The 15,625-nt window shown below is 46.6% G+C and overlaps 1 protein-coding gene and 1 pseudogene across 1 annotated transcript in view; one reads left to right on the forward strand and one right to left on the reverse strand.

Moving 5' to 3' along the window:
• B4GALNT2 (beta-1,4-N-acetyl-galactosaminyltransferase 2 (SID blood group)) overlaps positions 1-15,021 on the reverse strand; it is a 30,744-nt gene extending 15,723 nt beyond the window's left edge. Inside the window, exons 1-5 of the mRNA XM_068530844.1 lie at positions 14,828-15,021; positions 13,746-13,883; positions 5,140-5,246; positions 3,543-3,580; positions 988-1,168 (exon numbers count right to left, since the gene is read on the reverse strand). Of these exons, the coding sequence (XP_068386945.1) occupies positions 988-1,168; positions 3,543-3,580; positions 5,140-5,246; positions 13,746-13,883; positions 14,828-15,003 (640 nt within the window). The 5' untranslated portion in view covers positions 15,004-15,021. The remainder of the gene's footprint in view (positions 1-987; positions 1,169-3,542; positions 3,581-5,139; positions 5,247-13,745; positions 13,884-14,827) is intronic.
• LOC137755268 (small ubiquitin-related modifier 2 pseudogene) lies at positions 6,639-6,924 on the forward strand (annotated as a pseudogene).
• Positions 15,022-15,625: the final 604 nt, after the last annotated feature.

A 15,625-nucleotide genomic window follows, 5' to 3' on the forward strand; every position in this document is an offset into this window, starting at 1 on the left:
TCCCCACGCTGCCCGGGAAGCCGACGAGATGCGGGAGTGGACCGGTGGAACGAGACTGAAGACCGCATGGTCTATGGCATCCCGCCTCATAACTTGCTGTGCATCCCTGGGGCAACCAGCTGATCATCTCCGAAACTCACATTTCCTCCCCGTGAGAATCTGTCCGGTAAAGTGGGCTTGGAATCAGAGGGATGGATTAAGTTTGACTTTGCCTTGTTATCTGAAATTCCTTGGGTAAATCACTTCACCTCCTTCTCTATCTACAAAACCAGGATAATACTACCTGCCCCATTTTATACCTCACAGGGTCATTTTGTGATAAGAAATGTTTGAAAATCTGAAGGTGAAGAGAACTCTGCCTCTAGTTTGTGCTCATGGGAAATCTGTCCCACACTTCATTTTTTCTGTTTGTGTCCTGGGAATGCACCCTGTGTAGCCACTCAAAATGGGAACGGGTGCCTTTAATTCATCCAGAAAGAAACTGGGGCTGCCCTGACGGTGGCAGGAGTTGTTCTCCCACGAATTCTGGGGACGGGAATGGGGACTGGGATGGGAGGAGGAAGACAAAGCCACTGACCTGGGGGCTGCTAGCTCCCCACATCCCTCTTTCCTGTTAGTGCCCAGGACAAGATACTGATGCATAGACTGCCCCCCATCTACTGCAGCCAAAATCTTCAGCTTTGCTTGCTACTGAGAATGAGGAACAGAACTGAATGGTTTCTAGGGGCACAGCATGAATGATCTGTCTTCATGGAGAGCTGAGCAGGCATTTTGCCTGTCCTTTCCTTCAAGTCACTCTATGTGGTCAATGGCAACGTGGGGGATAGCACTGGGTACAGTAATTGGGAAGTTAGGTGTTTAGAGTTAGAAACAGGAGCCAGAGAGGCAGGCTTCCTGGAGGAGGAAGACTTTGAGGGCCTGATGGTGTTTTTCTGGGTCCCTAAGCATTTTGGACAGGTCCCTAAGCATCCAAGGACAGCCTCTCACCTACATCCACCCTGCAGCGCTGATACTCTGTGCTTGTGTATGTCACGTGCTGGAGTATGAAATTCAAAAGCTTCCGGTTACTGGTCGAAATGTTCAGCTGCTTCTGGCCTCTGCCCTGCACCACACTGTCTGGGATGTCAGCGAGGGTGTTCAGTGTCCCCAGAGAAGCTGTCAGGCTGACCTAGGGTGGATGAGATAGAAAGACGAAATGCAAAGAACAGCACATACCCAGAATGGCCAGCAGGGAGCAGAGCGCATAAACACGAGAGGAGAAGGATCACGGGTGCCCCTGAAACCTAGGGTCTGGCTCTGCGGTTGCTGCCCCAGCCCCAGTAAAGAAGAATCAAGTCCTAGGACCTGGTGTGTTCAAGGGCCATTTCTGAAGCATTCTTATCTCTTGCCTTGCAGGATACCATTTTCTTCCTACCCCGGCTGCTTGCTTGCTTGCTTGCTTGCTTATTTATTTATTTGTTTGTTTGTTTGTTTATGGCTGCATTGGGTCTTCATTGCTGCGCGCGGGCTTTCTCTAGTTGTGGCGAGCGGGGGCTACTCTTCGTTGCAGTGCGCAGGCTTCTCATTTCTCACTTCAGTGGCTTCTCTTGTTGCTGAGCACGGGCTCTAGGCACGCGGGCTTCAGTAGTTGTGGCGCATGGGCTCAGTAGTTGTGCTGCACGGGCTTAGTTGCTCCGCGGCATGTGGGATCTTCCCAGACCAGGGATTGAACCTGTGTCCCCTGCACTGACAGGCAGATTCTTAACCACTGCACCACCAGGGAAGTCCCATGGCTGCTCCTTTTGAATTCTGTTTGCCGACTCCTCCTTGTCTATCTGACCTCCAAAGAGAGTTTTTCAGGGTTTGGTTCTGCGTCCTCTTCCCTTCTTAATCTACACCTTCTCACTAGAGGAGGCGGCAGCTTAAATACTATTCATATGCTGATGGTTTAAAAATGTACATCTTCAGGGACTTCCCTGCTGGTGCAGTGGTTAAGAATCCGCCTGCCAATGCAGGGGACAAGGATTCGATCCCTGGTCTGGAAGATCCCACATGTTGTGGAGCAACTAAGCCCGTGCGCCACAACTGCTGAGCCTGTGCTCTAGAGCCTGTGAGCCACAACCACTGAGCCCACGTGCCACAACTACTGAAGCCCGTGCGCCTAGAGCCTGTGCTCTGCAACAAGGGAAGCCACCGCGATGAGATGCCTGCGCACCGCAATGAAGAGTAGCCCCCGCTCGCAGCAACTAGAGAAAGCCCGCGTGCAGCAACAAAGACCCAACGCAACCAAAAGTAAATAAATAAAATAAATAAATAAAGTAAATAATTTTTTTTTTTTTTAAAGTACATCTTCAGCTCCTATCTTTCTGAGATCCAGCTGCCTGGTTGGTTGCTCTGCTAGGAAGTTTCACAAGCAGCTCAAACTGATATCTTCAAAACTGAACTATGTTTTTTTCTCGATAAACCTGTTTTCCACCCCGTCCCTGGCTCTCCTGGCCTTGTGAATGGCACCTCCACCCACTCAGCTGTTCCAGTCCCCAAATGAAGTCATTCTTGTCCTGCTCTTTCCCCCATGCCTACAGCCAATCCATGAGTGAGTCCTGCCCGGTCCACCTTCAACATGTAGCTAGAATCCGTCTGCTTCTCTCCATCCCCACTGCTACTCTCTTCCCTTGCCTTCTTGTCTTCTGCAACAGCCAGTTATCTTTAGGAAAAGTAACCTAGATTATGTCATTCCTGCTGAAAACACTTTAGTCATTCGAGAGATACTTTCTGAAATCCAAACTACAGGCACTGGGAAAAGAGTAGTGAATAAGACAGACTCCCTGCCTTCAAGAAGCTTATAGTCTAGTGAGGAAGAGTGGCAATAAGCATATCATGACATATATAAAGTAATTCAGGTATGATAAGTGCCATGAAGAAGGTAACACACACACACACAAAAGAAGGTAACACAGAGTAGAGACAGAGTGACAAAGGTGTAGGGGGCAGCGGCGGTGAGGGTAGCTGCGGGGGAGGTGGCCAGAGGCGCCCTCTGGAGGACAGAGCAGCTTTGCTCGATCACCACCCATTACAGCCTTGTGTGGCATGCAGAAGGGGGAAAACTAAAACTATATTTCCCACACTCCTTTTCAGTTAGGGTTCTGGATGTGATTTACATCCCACCCCTTAGACATACTTGCATAGACCTTGATTTGGAGCTATCTTAAATGGGAAAGAAGGGCAGCCCACAGAGCATCCACCTTGCTGGCGCTGACCCGAACAGAGGCAACACAGCCCGGCTGTGGCGGCAGCTTCCTCTTGTAGCTGAAGGCAGCAGCACCCTTGGTGGCCCAGTGTTCTGGAAGTCCTCCCTGGAACTCCAGCTACCCCACGGCTGGAAAATTCATGACTTCTATAGGCACCCTTCCCCCTCTCCCCACCATGGACTCACGTCTAATATTTAATCAGGATAGAGACTCTGTCAAAATCTGAAACCAGCTACCATGGGGGGAAGAGGGCACAGGCAGTGAGCCAAGGACAGGATGCCAAGTGCAAAAGGGAGCTGGGAAGGGGACTCTTGCCTCATAGATGGGAGCATCTGGTCCTTCAAACTGGAGACCTGGAGAACACAGGAAAAAGGACAAAAAACACCATTTGAGAGGATGCCAAGGACTCCCTGATGCTCTCACCTTCCTGGCCGACTCCTACACATCCCTCCAGAGTCCCTTTAAGTGTCACCTATCCAGGGAGTTTGCTGACCACTCCCCTCTCCCCAGGGCTCTATTAGATGGTGTCCCATGGTCCTTCTCAAATTCCAGCAGTTCTAAAGCCTCCGATGCCCACCCTCAGTTTTGGATGGGTGCTGTGAATTAATCCAGTCCCTTCCAGGTATCTCTGTTACTGAAGGGAAGGAAGCAATAGATAAATAATGAATCATCCTTATATAAGTTTCCTGGAATAGTCAAATTCATAGAGACAGAAAATAGAATGGTGGTTGCCAGGGACTGGGGGGAAAAGGGAGTTACTGTTAAATGGGTGCAGAGTTTCAGTTGGAAAGATGAAAAAGTTCTAGAGATGGTTGCTGGTGATGGTTGCAGAACAATGTGAATGTACTTAATGCCACAGAACTAGACACTTCAAAATGGTTAAAATGGTAAATGTTATGTTATGTATGTTTTACCACAATAAAAAAAGAACTACCCAAAGTGGCAAATCATTTTTTAAATGACTATTCAAAAACACTAGCAATTGGGGCTTCCCTGGTGGCACAGTGGTTGAGAATCTGCCTGCCAATGCAGGGGACACGGGTTCGAGCCCTGGTCTGGGAAGATCCCACATGCCGCGGAGCAACTAGGCTCGTGAGCCACAATTACTGAGCCTGCGCGTCTGGAGCCTGTGCTCCGCAACAAGAGAGGCCGCGATAGTGAGAGGCCTGCGCACCTCGATGAAGAGTGGACCCCACTTGCCACAACTAGAGAAAGCCCTTGCACAGAAACGAAGACCCAACACAGCCATAAATAAATAAATAAATAAAAATTAAACTTTAAAAAAAAAAGAAAAAAACCTCAGTAACATTCAGCAATAAACATTTATTAAAAAAAACAAAAAACTAGCAATTCATCCCAAATTATTTTATTTTAGACTCTATCTCTGTTCTTATAATATGATCAATTCAAGCTCTAATTCAGACATATTCTTCTTATGTGGCCTTAGATAACTCTGTGAAGTTGGCAAAATAATATTTACCTCACAAGGATGTGATGCTGAACTAAAAGAGTGTGTAAAATTCCCTTGTAGAGGGGAGTTTTAACTGGCATAAATATCCTTTGCCATATGCACTCCCTGGAGATGGGCTCATGCTTTGCCTGCTCCCATGATGCTGGAGGCCACCAAAAAGCCAATTATGTCCCAAGATTCCTCGATGCACATAGATTTCTGTCCTCCTCTATGTTATCTCGGATACCCAGGGAGGTTACAGCTACTAAGGGTGATTCCCAGTGGTGGAAAGAGTGAGGTTAATGAAATGGTTTCATTTCATTAAATGAAACCATGTCACGCTTCATTGTGCTGGGTACACAGCAGGTACCCAATGAATGACTGTTCCCTTCTGCTTCCTCCTTTTGCTTAAGAAGGAATAAGAAGGTTGCTCGGGTCTTTTCTGAACGGAGATGTACCTACCTGGGATGGGAACCGTGTGCAGGGGCATCACTTCGACCCCGTGGACAGGGTACCCAAAGGGCAGGTTGGGCTGAGCCAGCAGGGGCGGTGGGCGAGGCAGCCCTTCTCTGCAGAGAAACAAAACCATTGGCAGCTGCTTTGACGCCTGTCCCTAGTTAGTTCTTAAAGTGATGTTTGTACCCAGAGCTTTGTGCTGCCAATGGTGAGAAATTGAAAGTAGGTTGGCCCGATCTGCCCTCCATTTTCTCTCCTCCTTTATTCCTGCCCCTCCCTCCAGCCTCTAATTCCACAAAGGAATTGAAGCAGATTACAACAAAGCACATTCAAAATCAAAATCACAGCCAGCAAAAAAGAAGAAACAAGATAATCAGACCATATCGGCCAACCCAGCAGCAGTTGCTAAACACCAAATACACATCTGAACTTCCTGGTAGCCAAGGTACAAAGTAATTGACAATACGCTGGACAAAGGACAAAGCAGACCAACTCCTGAATGGTGGTAAAACTTCTCTTGTCACTGAACAAATAAAATATATAAAACTTTATCTAGGAGTGGATGTTGTCTCAATATTTTTAGAGCAAACACAGTGGTCATTTCCAGATGGCTTTGTTGTTGTAACAACCTTCAGTCAAAGACATAACACAATCCAGTGATATTGACTGTTTGAGGGACTAAGGTAATACAGTTGATAGGTAGGCTTCAGGGATCCGCTTAACCATGGAAATCATTTAGATTACCTGGAAGAAAGATTAGACTACTGAAGTATTTACGGGAACATGAAAAAGACAAAATTTTAAAATGGAAAGGTACAGAAATAGGCAATTAACAGCAGAGGAAATACAAATGGCTAATAAATATATGAAACACGCTCAACTGCAATATTGATCAGGGAAACGCAACTTTAAAAGCAATGAAAAAAACAATGATACCTTTTCCTTGAAGTTTTAAAATTTTATGATAGCAAGTGTTGATTAGGTAGAGAATATGTAAATAAGGTACTACACTTACCGACTCTTCATGAAAGTGTGAATAAATGTTGGTCCTCTTGAAGGCAATCTGGCCATATTTATTAAAAGCAGAAATAAGCATATCCTATGACTGAGCAATTCAGATGCTAGGTAAGGGGAGAAACTTGTGGTTGTCAACAGTAGGACATGCATAAGGAGGTTTGTTTCAGCATTGCCTGAAGTGAACATCCTTATACACATCTTAATAAATGAAGGAAAGAATGTAAGTATAATGTAATATTATTATAAATTATGTAAATATAATAATGAAAAATTTGCAAAAATCTGAATATCTTTCAATAGGGGAATGGCTTAATAAAATTCATTGCATTCATATTCATAGCTGTATAGCAATTAAAAGGAATGAGCTAGATGTATAGACCACTCTTAAAAATATATCATTGAGGCTCCTGGTGTTGCTTGTGTGCTCATTTGGTGCAGACCTGGTACCTCTTTTGTGAAATGGCAGCTGAGGAGACTCTGGCGCTCGGATGACGGACAGAAAGCCCAAGGAAGGAGTCAAGACTGAGAATGGTTATCACGTGATTTGAAGGAGGCGGGGTAGGATGGTTCCGCCGCGCAGTTTAAGATGAAGAGGCACACACCACTTAGCAAGTGGACGGAAGCCTATGTGACCAGCAGGGTGTGTCCATGAGGCAGATCCGATTCCGATTTGATGGGCAGCCAATCAATGAGAAAGACACACCCACACAGTTGGAAATGGAGGCTGGAGATACCACTGATGTGTCCCAGCAGCAGACAGGAGGTGTCCACTAAAAAGGGAACCTGCTACTTTGTTCCTCCAGACCAAGGAGACATTCTCAGAAGACCACAGTTTGGTTCCACCACACCCTGACCACTACAGTATTGTTTTCTCTGTTCTTTCATTTTCCGCTTCCCCATTCCTGGTGTGTGTGACAAGTGTATGTGCACAAACATATTGCTTGCTTGCTTTCTGGCCGCACAATGCTCCTACCAGAGATGGAACCCGGGCCACGGCAGTGGAAACTTGGGGTCTTAACCACTGGACTGCCAGGGAATTCCCACTTGTTGCATTTTTTTAAAACTAAATAGCCAGTGGTATGTTTTGACTGGCATCAGATGGAGATGGGATGGGGGAATTCTGGTTACGAGAAAATACTGCCTTCTCCATTAGCAACAGGCTCACTCAGCTCTTGTCTTCATGTTCAGCAAATTATTTTGCTCTCACTGTTTAACACAAGAATAACAAGATAAAAAAATCCTTGCATACCTTGTTCTATTGGAGAATTTTAATGTCTTTCATTTATCTTTGTAAAACCAAGGACAATTTTATAACCCTCTTGCACGTAACTGTTACAGGTAAAGCAATCGGTATTTAAGGAGGTATAAATTCTTAGAAAAGAAATGCATCCTGGATAGTTTTTCTCTTCAAGTCAAACATCTTGTTGTTTAAATAAACTTCTTGTTTAAAATGGAAAAAGAAAAGGGACTTCCCTGGTGGCGCCGTGGTTAAGACTCCGCGCTCCCAATGCGGGGGGCCTGGGTTTGATCCCTGGTCAGGGAACTAGATCCCACATGCATGCCACAACTAAGAGTTCACATGCTACAACTAAGGAGACCGCCTGCCGCAACTAAGACCCAGTGCAACCCAATAAATAAATAAATAAATATTAAAAAAATAAAATAAAACCAAAAAAACCATTGAATGAAAGCAAATTTCAGAGTCATTTGTTCTTATGGTACCAATTACATTAAAAATACACACACAAGGTAATTCCCTGGTGGCACAGGGGTTAAGAATCCGCCTGCCAATGCAGGGGACACGGGTTCGAGCTCTGGTCCGGGAAGATCCCACATGCCGCAGAGCAACAAATCCCGTGCGCCACAACTACTGAGCCTGCGCTCTAGAGCCCGCATGCCACAACTACTGAGCCTGCGTGCTGCAACTACTGAAGCTCGTGAGCCTAGAGCCCATGCTCTGTTACAAGAAAAGCCACTGCAGTGAGACGCCCTCGCACTGCAGCGAAGAGTAGCCCCCGCTCGCCGCAAACAGAGAAAGCCCGCGCGCAGCAACAAAGACCCAACGCAGCCAAAAACTAACTAAATAAATTTATATATAAAAATATATATATACACACAAAACACCAGTAGTATATGTTTATATGGATATGTATATAAACACATAAATATGTGTGTGATTATGTGTGTTCATCTGTGTGTGTAACAGTATAAAAATTAGTATGGAATAACATCCCTTTTACTACCCAGGCCCCCCATCACCCCCAGAAGAATCTCTACTTGCTGTTACCAAGAAGTTGTAGAGTGCCCTATTCCCCCAGGTGTGAGGGGACAGAAAAACTTTTGGGAGCCACTGATCTAGGCCAATCAAGTTTGTACTTGCTGAGCTGAGACAGGCAGGTTTCTAGCCTGAAGATGCCAAATGAAACTCAGAGGAAGAGAGTGTGTGAAACAGAGAATGTGGAAACAATCCTTGTTGACTGATGTGTTTTGCTAAGAACAGTGCTAGGAGGATCTGGGCAGGGACATCGTTAGGCTCCGAGAGTGTCGGTGTCCAGCCTCCTGGCCTGAGAGCTGTCCGGTCCCGCTCAGCTGATATCTACTGGGATGCGGTACCCAAGCTCTGATAGCTTGGCTTAAACCTGTATTGCCAGATAAAAACCCAGGTCTGAGTCCTACCCATCCCACAATTTCCAGACCTGCCCCATACCAGCAAGAAACCACTGGACTGTCAGCGGTGTGCAAAAGAACAGAGCGAGCCGGCAGATGGAGTTTGTGCATCTGAGTGTAGTTTATCCAGAGTGTAATTACACCTGGGGGCGGGGGGCACGTCCCTCAGACTGCAGGGGAAAATGTGAAGCTCTTGAGCCCCTGAAGGATTGAGGTGAGGAGAAAGACACCATTAGCCCCAAGCAGGATCTTCCTTCCTGAGCATGGGGGACTGACTAGCAGAAAAATTTCCCAGAGCCGGGCCTCGTGGATACCCCTAAATTGGTAGCCAGCGTATCAGCCATTGAAAGCAGGTGCCTCAATGACTTGGCCCAGCCCGCTGTCCCCTGGAAAGCTTGGACACTTTGTGTGAAAGGGGCTTGTAAGGCAAAATCTTGCTTACTCACTTGCCTGCCACCAAGGGACACATAGCCATTGATATTCATGTATAATAGTGGTGTGTGAGAGCTGGTTGTACTGACACAGGAGAGTCAATTGTTGAATTTTCCGGAACTTTGAAAGCCAGCTTTTAAACACAGCCAGTAATAAAAATTAAATTATATACATTTAAAATTAAATACAATGGGAACACAGGTAATAAATACTCAAAACTCTCCACTTCCAAATTATTTTACTACATTCTCCTATTATTCTGCTCTTGAGGTTATTTTCATCTATTGTATCTGTATGGTGGAGATATTTTATAACTGGAATTCAGTGATATCTTGTCTGTAGCTTGATATCAGCCACAGTGTGATTATTAAACCACAGAAATTGGCAAACACTACAAGCCACTATCAAAAGCCCATTGTTAAACATTTACCACCACTGTTCATACTTCTCCCCCCAACATACATAAACGCACCTCCACACACGCACGCAACCACACAAATGTCCACCCCTCTTCTAAAAACACAAACTAATACACTGTACAACCTTTCTGCACCTTGATGCAGAAAGGTGCAGATCTACTTCACCTTCTAAAGGTGCAGCGGGATCTACTTCATTCCTTTTTAATGCCTGAAGCTTCATTTTCCAAACTGCTTCTCTTCCCTCAGGGAGTGAATCACACCCAGAGCTCTGTCCAGAGTCACACATCACCCCATGCCTCTTATTCATTCATTTCTTGACTTGCCTGGCTCCGTGCTAAACTGAGGACAAAGAGATCAATAAAGTCCCTTTCCTGGAGAGGTGAGAACCCAGAACCAGACTCCAAAAGCTAGAATACAAAGTCGTCTGTTCAGGGGGCTTCCCTGGTGGCGCAGTGGTTGAGAATCTGCCTGCCAATGCAGGGGACACAGGTTCGAGCCCTGGTCTGGGAAGATCCCACATGCCGCGGAGCAACTAGGCCCGTGAGCCACAACTACTGAGCCTGCGCGTCTGGAGCCTGTGCTCCGCAACAAGAGAGGCCGCGATAGTGAGAACAAGAGAGGCCGCGATAGTGAGAGGCCCGCGCACCGCGATGAAGAGTGGCCCCCGCTTGCCGCAACTAGAGAAAGCCCTCATGCAGAAACGAAGACCCAACACAGCCAAAAATTAATTAATTAATTAATTAATTAAGTTCCTCTTTAAAAAAAAAAAACAAAGTCGTCTGTTCAGTAACAGAGGTCAGGCCAGCTCTGAATGTCACCTTTTTCTTGAATGTTCCTTTTTCAATTCTCGGAGCTAGATGCTGCTCTCCCTCTTAAAACCTACCACATCCCTCCCTCTGACTGCTATTACAACATTGAGCTTGGGATTGAACTCTTGAGTTCCACGCAATTTGCTGAAAACACTCCCTGGGCCACAGACTGCCCATGTGCTCTGTGATGATGGTGGTGCAGGGAGGCTGTGACGGGGAGAGTGGCCACTTGACCCCTGGGGGAGGGCACACGCTGTATCCCTCTATTATACTGTAAGCTCATTGAGAGATGTTCTCTCGATCAGAGTGATCTTTGTACCTAACTCAGCGCCTTGCTCCGCGCTACGAGTCTGCCCGCCCAGCTACTTCCTTAATGGCCTGAGACCCAATTCATGTCAGTTATCATTACCGGACTCTGTTTTTGTTCATACCCGGATTGCCAGGTATAATCCCAAGAGAGCTGGGCATTTCCAACAGGTGAAGGAGGGCCAAGTGAGAACATGGCCAGTCCTTGGCCTTCCCAGTTTGGAATCTGTTCCTTCTTGTAATTCCTTCTGCCCAGCTCCCTCCAGACTAGTCCCCACTCCCAGCTAGTACCTCTTCTTATCCCTCCCTGCCTCCCAGCCCACCTGCTCCAATCTCTTCAAAGCTCCCTCCCTGCTCTCCCTTCCCCCACCACGCACCTCCTGCCAGGTGCACACCTGAGGCACTCCCTGCTGGGGACGGCCGTGACTTCTCTCCCTCTGCAGCCCTGTGCCACCCAGGACACAGACAGAGCCATCTTCCAACATAAACACGCCCCCGTGTTTCCCCTCCCACCATCCACTTATTCTACAGATGCCTGTTAGCCCTACTCTGTGCCAAGCACCTCAAGTCCCCGAGCACAGGGACCTCACAGACAGTGGCAAAGGGAGACCAGGAGGCAAACGGTGGGAACCATCCTGGCAGGAAGCAGGCAGACGGTGTTACAGGGGCACAGGGCCAGGGCACAGGTTCTGCTTGCTGTAAGAGCTTATCATATCATCTGTCTATGTATATATTTTTCTTACCTCCTCTACTATCCTATAACTTCACTGAGGCTATAAAGGCCTTCCATGGATCAACTTACTAAACGCCAACCCGAGGGACTATTATCATCCCCACAGCACAGAGGAGGTTAAGCTGCTTGCCCAGGGTCGCCCAGCTGAGACGTGGAGGATGCAGCCAGTCTGTTCCTTGGCAGCGCTGTTAGCCGCTGAGCCCCACGCTCCTTGCACAGCCACGTGGGGCCAGGGCTCACACCCCCGCCAGGATCACCTGCACACTGCACTGGCTTCCTGATCTCCAACACTCCCTCCTGCTGCTCTTCCCTCTTCTGGGGAGTCTTGCATTTGTGTGGAGTCTGGGGTAGTGACTGATTCCCACAATCAAACCTGGAGGGGCCTGACTGCCCCTTTCCCTTCCTTAATTCAAGACTTAGGCTCAGTCAACTGAGCAGTAAGGCAGTGGCCTAGGGACCATTCATCAAAGAGGCACAGACAACATCTGTCGCGGCAGCAGAAGGAACGTTTACCTTCCCCCCAGCTACTCAACAGGTCTCCCTGCCTTCCCTTTGCCTTCCCTCCGGGTTATCCTCCGTAGAAAAGCCAGAGTGATATTTTATATATGAAAGTATCTCATAGAATAACTTGCCACTTTTTAAAACTGTTCAATTCTTTGCGTCACCCAGAAAGCAAAATGCACATTCCTCCTGCTGGCTTACCAGGGCCGTCACCACTGGCCCCTCTGGACTCATACCGCCAGCCTCCAGCTGATGCACTAGGCGGCAACGGCTATGGCCTGCTTTCGTGTCATGCAGCCATCAGGAAAGGCCCACTCTGGCTTTGGGCCCTGTGTTAACTCTTCCTTCTGGGATGCTTTTCTGGGATGGGGGATTGTGGGAGACTCCTGCTTGATATACAAATCAGAGTTCAAGGTCACCTTTTTTCATTGTCCCATTAAATTTTACGCCATCAACCACAATACTTTAATTTACCTCTCCACATAGCACTTATAACAATCTACTATTTAGGTGATTTATGTATTTCTTTTTTTTTTTTTTTTGGCCGCACTGCGCAGCATGCGGATCTTAGTTCCCCAATCAGGGATCGAACTTGCACCCCCTGCAGTGGAAGCGCGGAGTCTTAACCACTGGACCACCAGGGAAGTCCCTCTTAATGTATTATGTATTGCCTGTGAAGAACTATAAGAATGATAATGTTAATAAACCACAACAATGACCGTAGGTAATATTTTTGCAGTGCTTCTATATGTCAGGCCCTTTATGAGTTACTAGCCTTTTGTATGTTAACACAATGTTCCTTACAATAAACCTATAAAGGAGGTATCTCTGTTACAGTTTTTCATATGAAGATACTGAAGTACCATGAGCCTAAGTAACTTGCCATCCAGCCTGTTCCGAGTTCAAGAGTTCAAGTCCTTAATCACCGTGCTATTATTTATTACAGCACGCTTTCCACTGAAACTCATAAATGATTGCTGGGAGGGAAAAAAAAGGGAAAAGACCTGCTCAGCCATTTCGTGCTCCCCTGGTTCTTGATTTCCCAGCCTGGTCATCCTACCACCTATGGATTTGGGGGAAGTGCCAACATCCTTCCTACAAATTCTCTCTTGATATGAGCCAGACACGATCCATCTCTGCTCTTTTCAACTGACAATCCTGGCCAATACACCCTGAAGGTTTAAAACTCCGGGCTTTGCACATAGCAGAGGGACAGTACATTCTTAACATATAAATGAATAAGATAATGCAACATGGTGAGACTCTAAAGGTACGTGCTCTGATGGCCTGGGTGTGTAGTGACTGTGCCACCAACACCACACTGACGTTTCAAAGTCTCTTCATTCCTTTGCTCTTTCTTTATTATGCAATGCTTGAGACACGTCAAGTGTGGTGGGTTTTTTGTTTTGTTTTGTTTTGTTTTGTTTTTGCCGCGCAGCATGGCTTGCAGGCTCTTAGTTCCCCAGCCAGGGATCAAACCCAGGCCCCTGGCAATGAGAGCGCCAAGTACTAACGCTAGACCGCCAGGGAATTCCCAAGTTTTATAAATCTTTATTGAAGGACTATTTCCTCAGTTCTCTTTACTTGGTTTATTCCTAATAGTTCCTTCCAGGGACCCTGCAAGAGCGAGAGTGCCTTCCTTCTCTCCCTGGACCCACACCCTCAGGAGACAGTAGGGAGAGCTTCTGTTGCACCTCAGGGCCCAAGAGCCCTCAGAGTCTGCATTACCTCCTCTGAAAGTGTTCAAATTCAGCCTGTCTCCTCATTTTCACCGCAGGGAGGTCTCTCTGGCCATAGGCATCCTCAAAGTTATAGCTTCCCTGATGTTCCGAAGCGTCACATTTGCACTGGTTTTTCGGGAAGAGCCTAAAACAAGATGAGGACTAAGATCACGGATTGGGTGGGTGGGCTGGTGCGTAAGGCGGGGCCTGAAGCCTAACCCAGCGTGTGGTTCCCCTCAGGTTCTCCTTTCCCATAGCCACCGTCCGGGTTGAGTTGAGACTCTAGAATGCCAGCAGTGGCTGTTCCCAAAGACACAGGGAGGGGAAGGAAGGGGAAAGAGCAAGAAGGCCCCCCCTCTCAAAACCAGCTTATGGTTACCAAAGGGGAAACAAACGTGGGGGGAAGGGATAAATTAGGAGCTTGGGATTAACATAGACACACTACTATAGATAAAATAGATAACCAACAAAGACCTATTGTATAGCACAGGGAACTCTACACAATATTCTGTATATAACTGAATCACTTTGCTGTACACCTGAAACTAACACAACATTGTAAATCAACTAGACTCCAATAAAATAATAAAAAATAAATTTTATAATCCAAAAAAAAAAAAAGGCCCCCTCTCTTGAGTCATCTCCTGCACCAAACTTCTGCCACACTGCGCGGCTTGTGTGATCTTAGTTCCCCGACCAGGGATCGAACCCAGGCCCGGCAGTGAAAGCTCAGAGTCCTAACCACTGGACCGCCAGGGAATTCCCCAAGCTTCTTTAAACTTGAGAGTCGCAGGAATGTCAGTGGCATCTCAGCACCCCCAACCAGAAGAGGAGGCCAGAGGGACAGAAAGGCAACATCTTTCCTGTAGTTTGGGTTAAACAGGCCCTCCAAAATCGTAAGGGACTTCGCTGGGAACAGAGTCCGTGCCCTGCAGACCAAGCCCTTTCCTGGTTCCATGGTTTGGAATCACGTTCGCAATCAACACAGGTGCAGGAAGGTAGGCAACTGGCTGTAAAGTGGGCACAACAGGACACTCTGAGCCACAGGAAGGAGAGGTCAGACCAAGGTGGAGTAACTTGCTATCTCACCAGATTCCATCATAGGTAAAGAGGCTCCTGACATGTTCCTCAGGCAGAAGCTTCAGCACCCCGGCAGCCAGAGTAGGGTGAGGGAGCTGTGGTTTGTGGTTACTGGACGCTGTATAAAGGTACACACTTCTGAACATAAATAACACAATGCCCAGGGCCAAGAGTAAGACCGACATCTTGAGGATCCACAGATGTCTAGAGCTGTTGGGACACAAAAGAGCAAAGGCCGTTAAAGTCATTTTTCTTGATTATGTAAACAAAAAAGACTTGATTGTGTAATATAGACGGGAACAGTAACTGGAGGAAAAATGTCAGTTAAACCTGTAGCTTACACTACTTAGCAAGATTGATTTCTGTTAAATAGAAGAGTAAAGAATCAGTTTGAAACAGAGAGACTCAATAAAAACCACAAATAAAAGAATAGGCAAAAAGATCCCAAGGGGAAATAAAGAGTAAGGTTTGCAATATTAATGTCAGCACAGTTGAATTCGAGGCAAAAAGATTATTAAGTGGGACCAAAAGGATCACTTATCATGATCACGTGCATGATCCACAAAACAGATGTAGAGGTCATGAACTTTATCCATTAAATAATACCATTAAAGCACACAAAGCAAAGAATGGCAGGATATGGAAGGAGGATTACAAATACAAAGATAGCCATAGATTCTAACATTCTCACATCTAACACTCTAAAATCTCAGTCCTTAACGGATCAAGTCTCAGAAATATATAAAGCAATAGAGCAGCTAAATTATAGAACTCATATTCTGTTAAAGAGCTTTTAGAACATTTACA

This window comes from Eschrichtius robustus, chromosome 20 (genome assembly GCF_028021215.1).
Source record: "Eschrichtius robustus isolate mEscRob2 chromosome 20, mEscRob2.pri, whole genome shotgun sequence".
NCBI lineage: Eukaryota > Metazoa > Chordata > Mammalia > Artiodactyla > Eschrichtiidae > Eschrichtius > Eschrichtius robustus.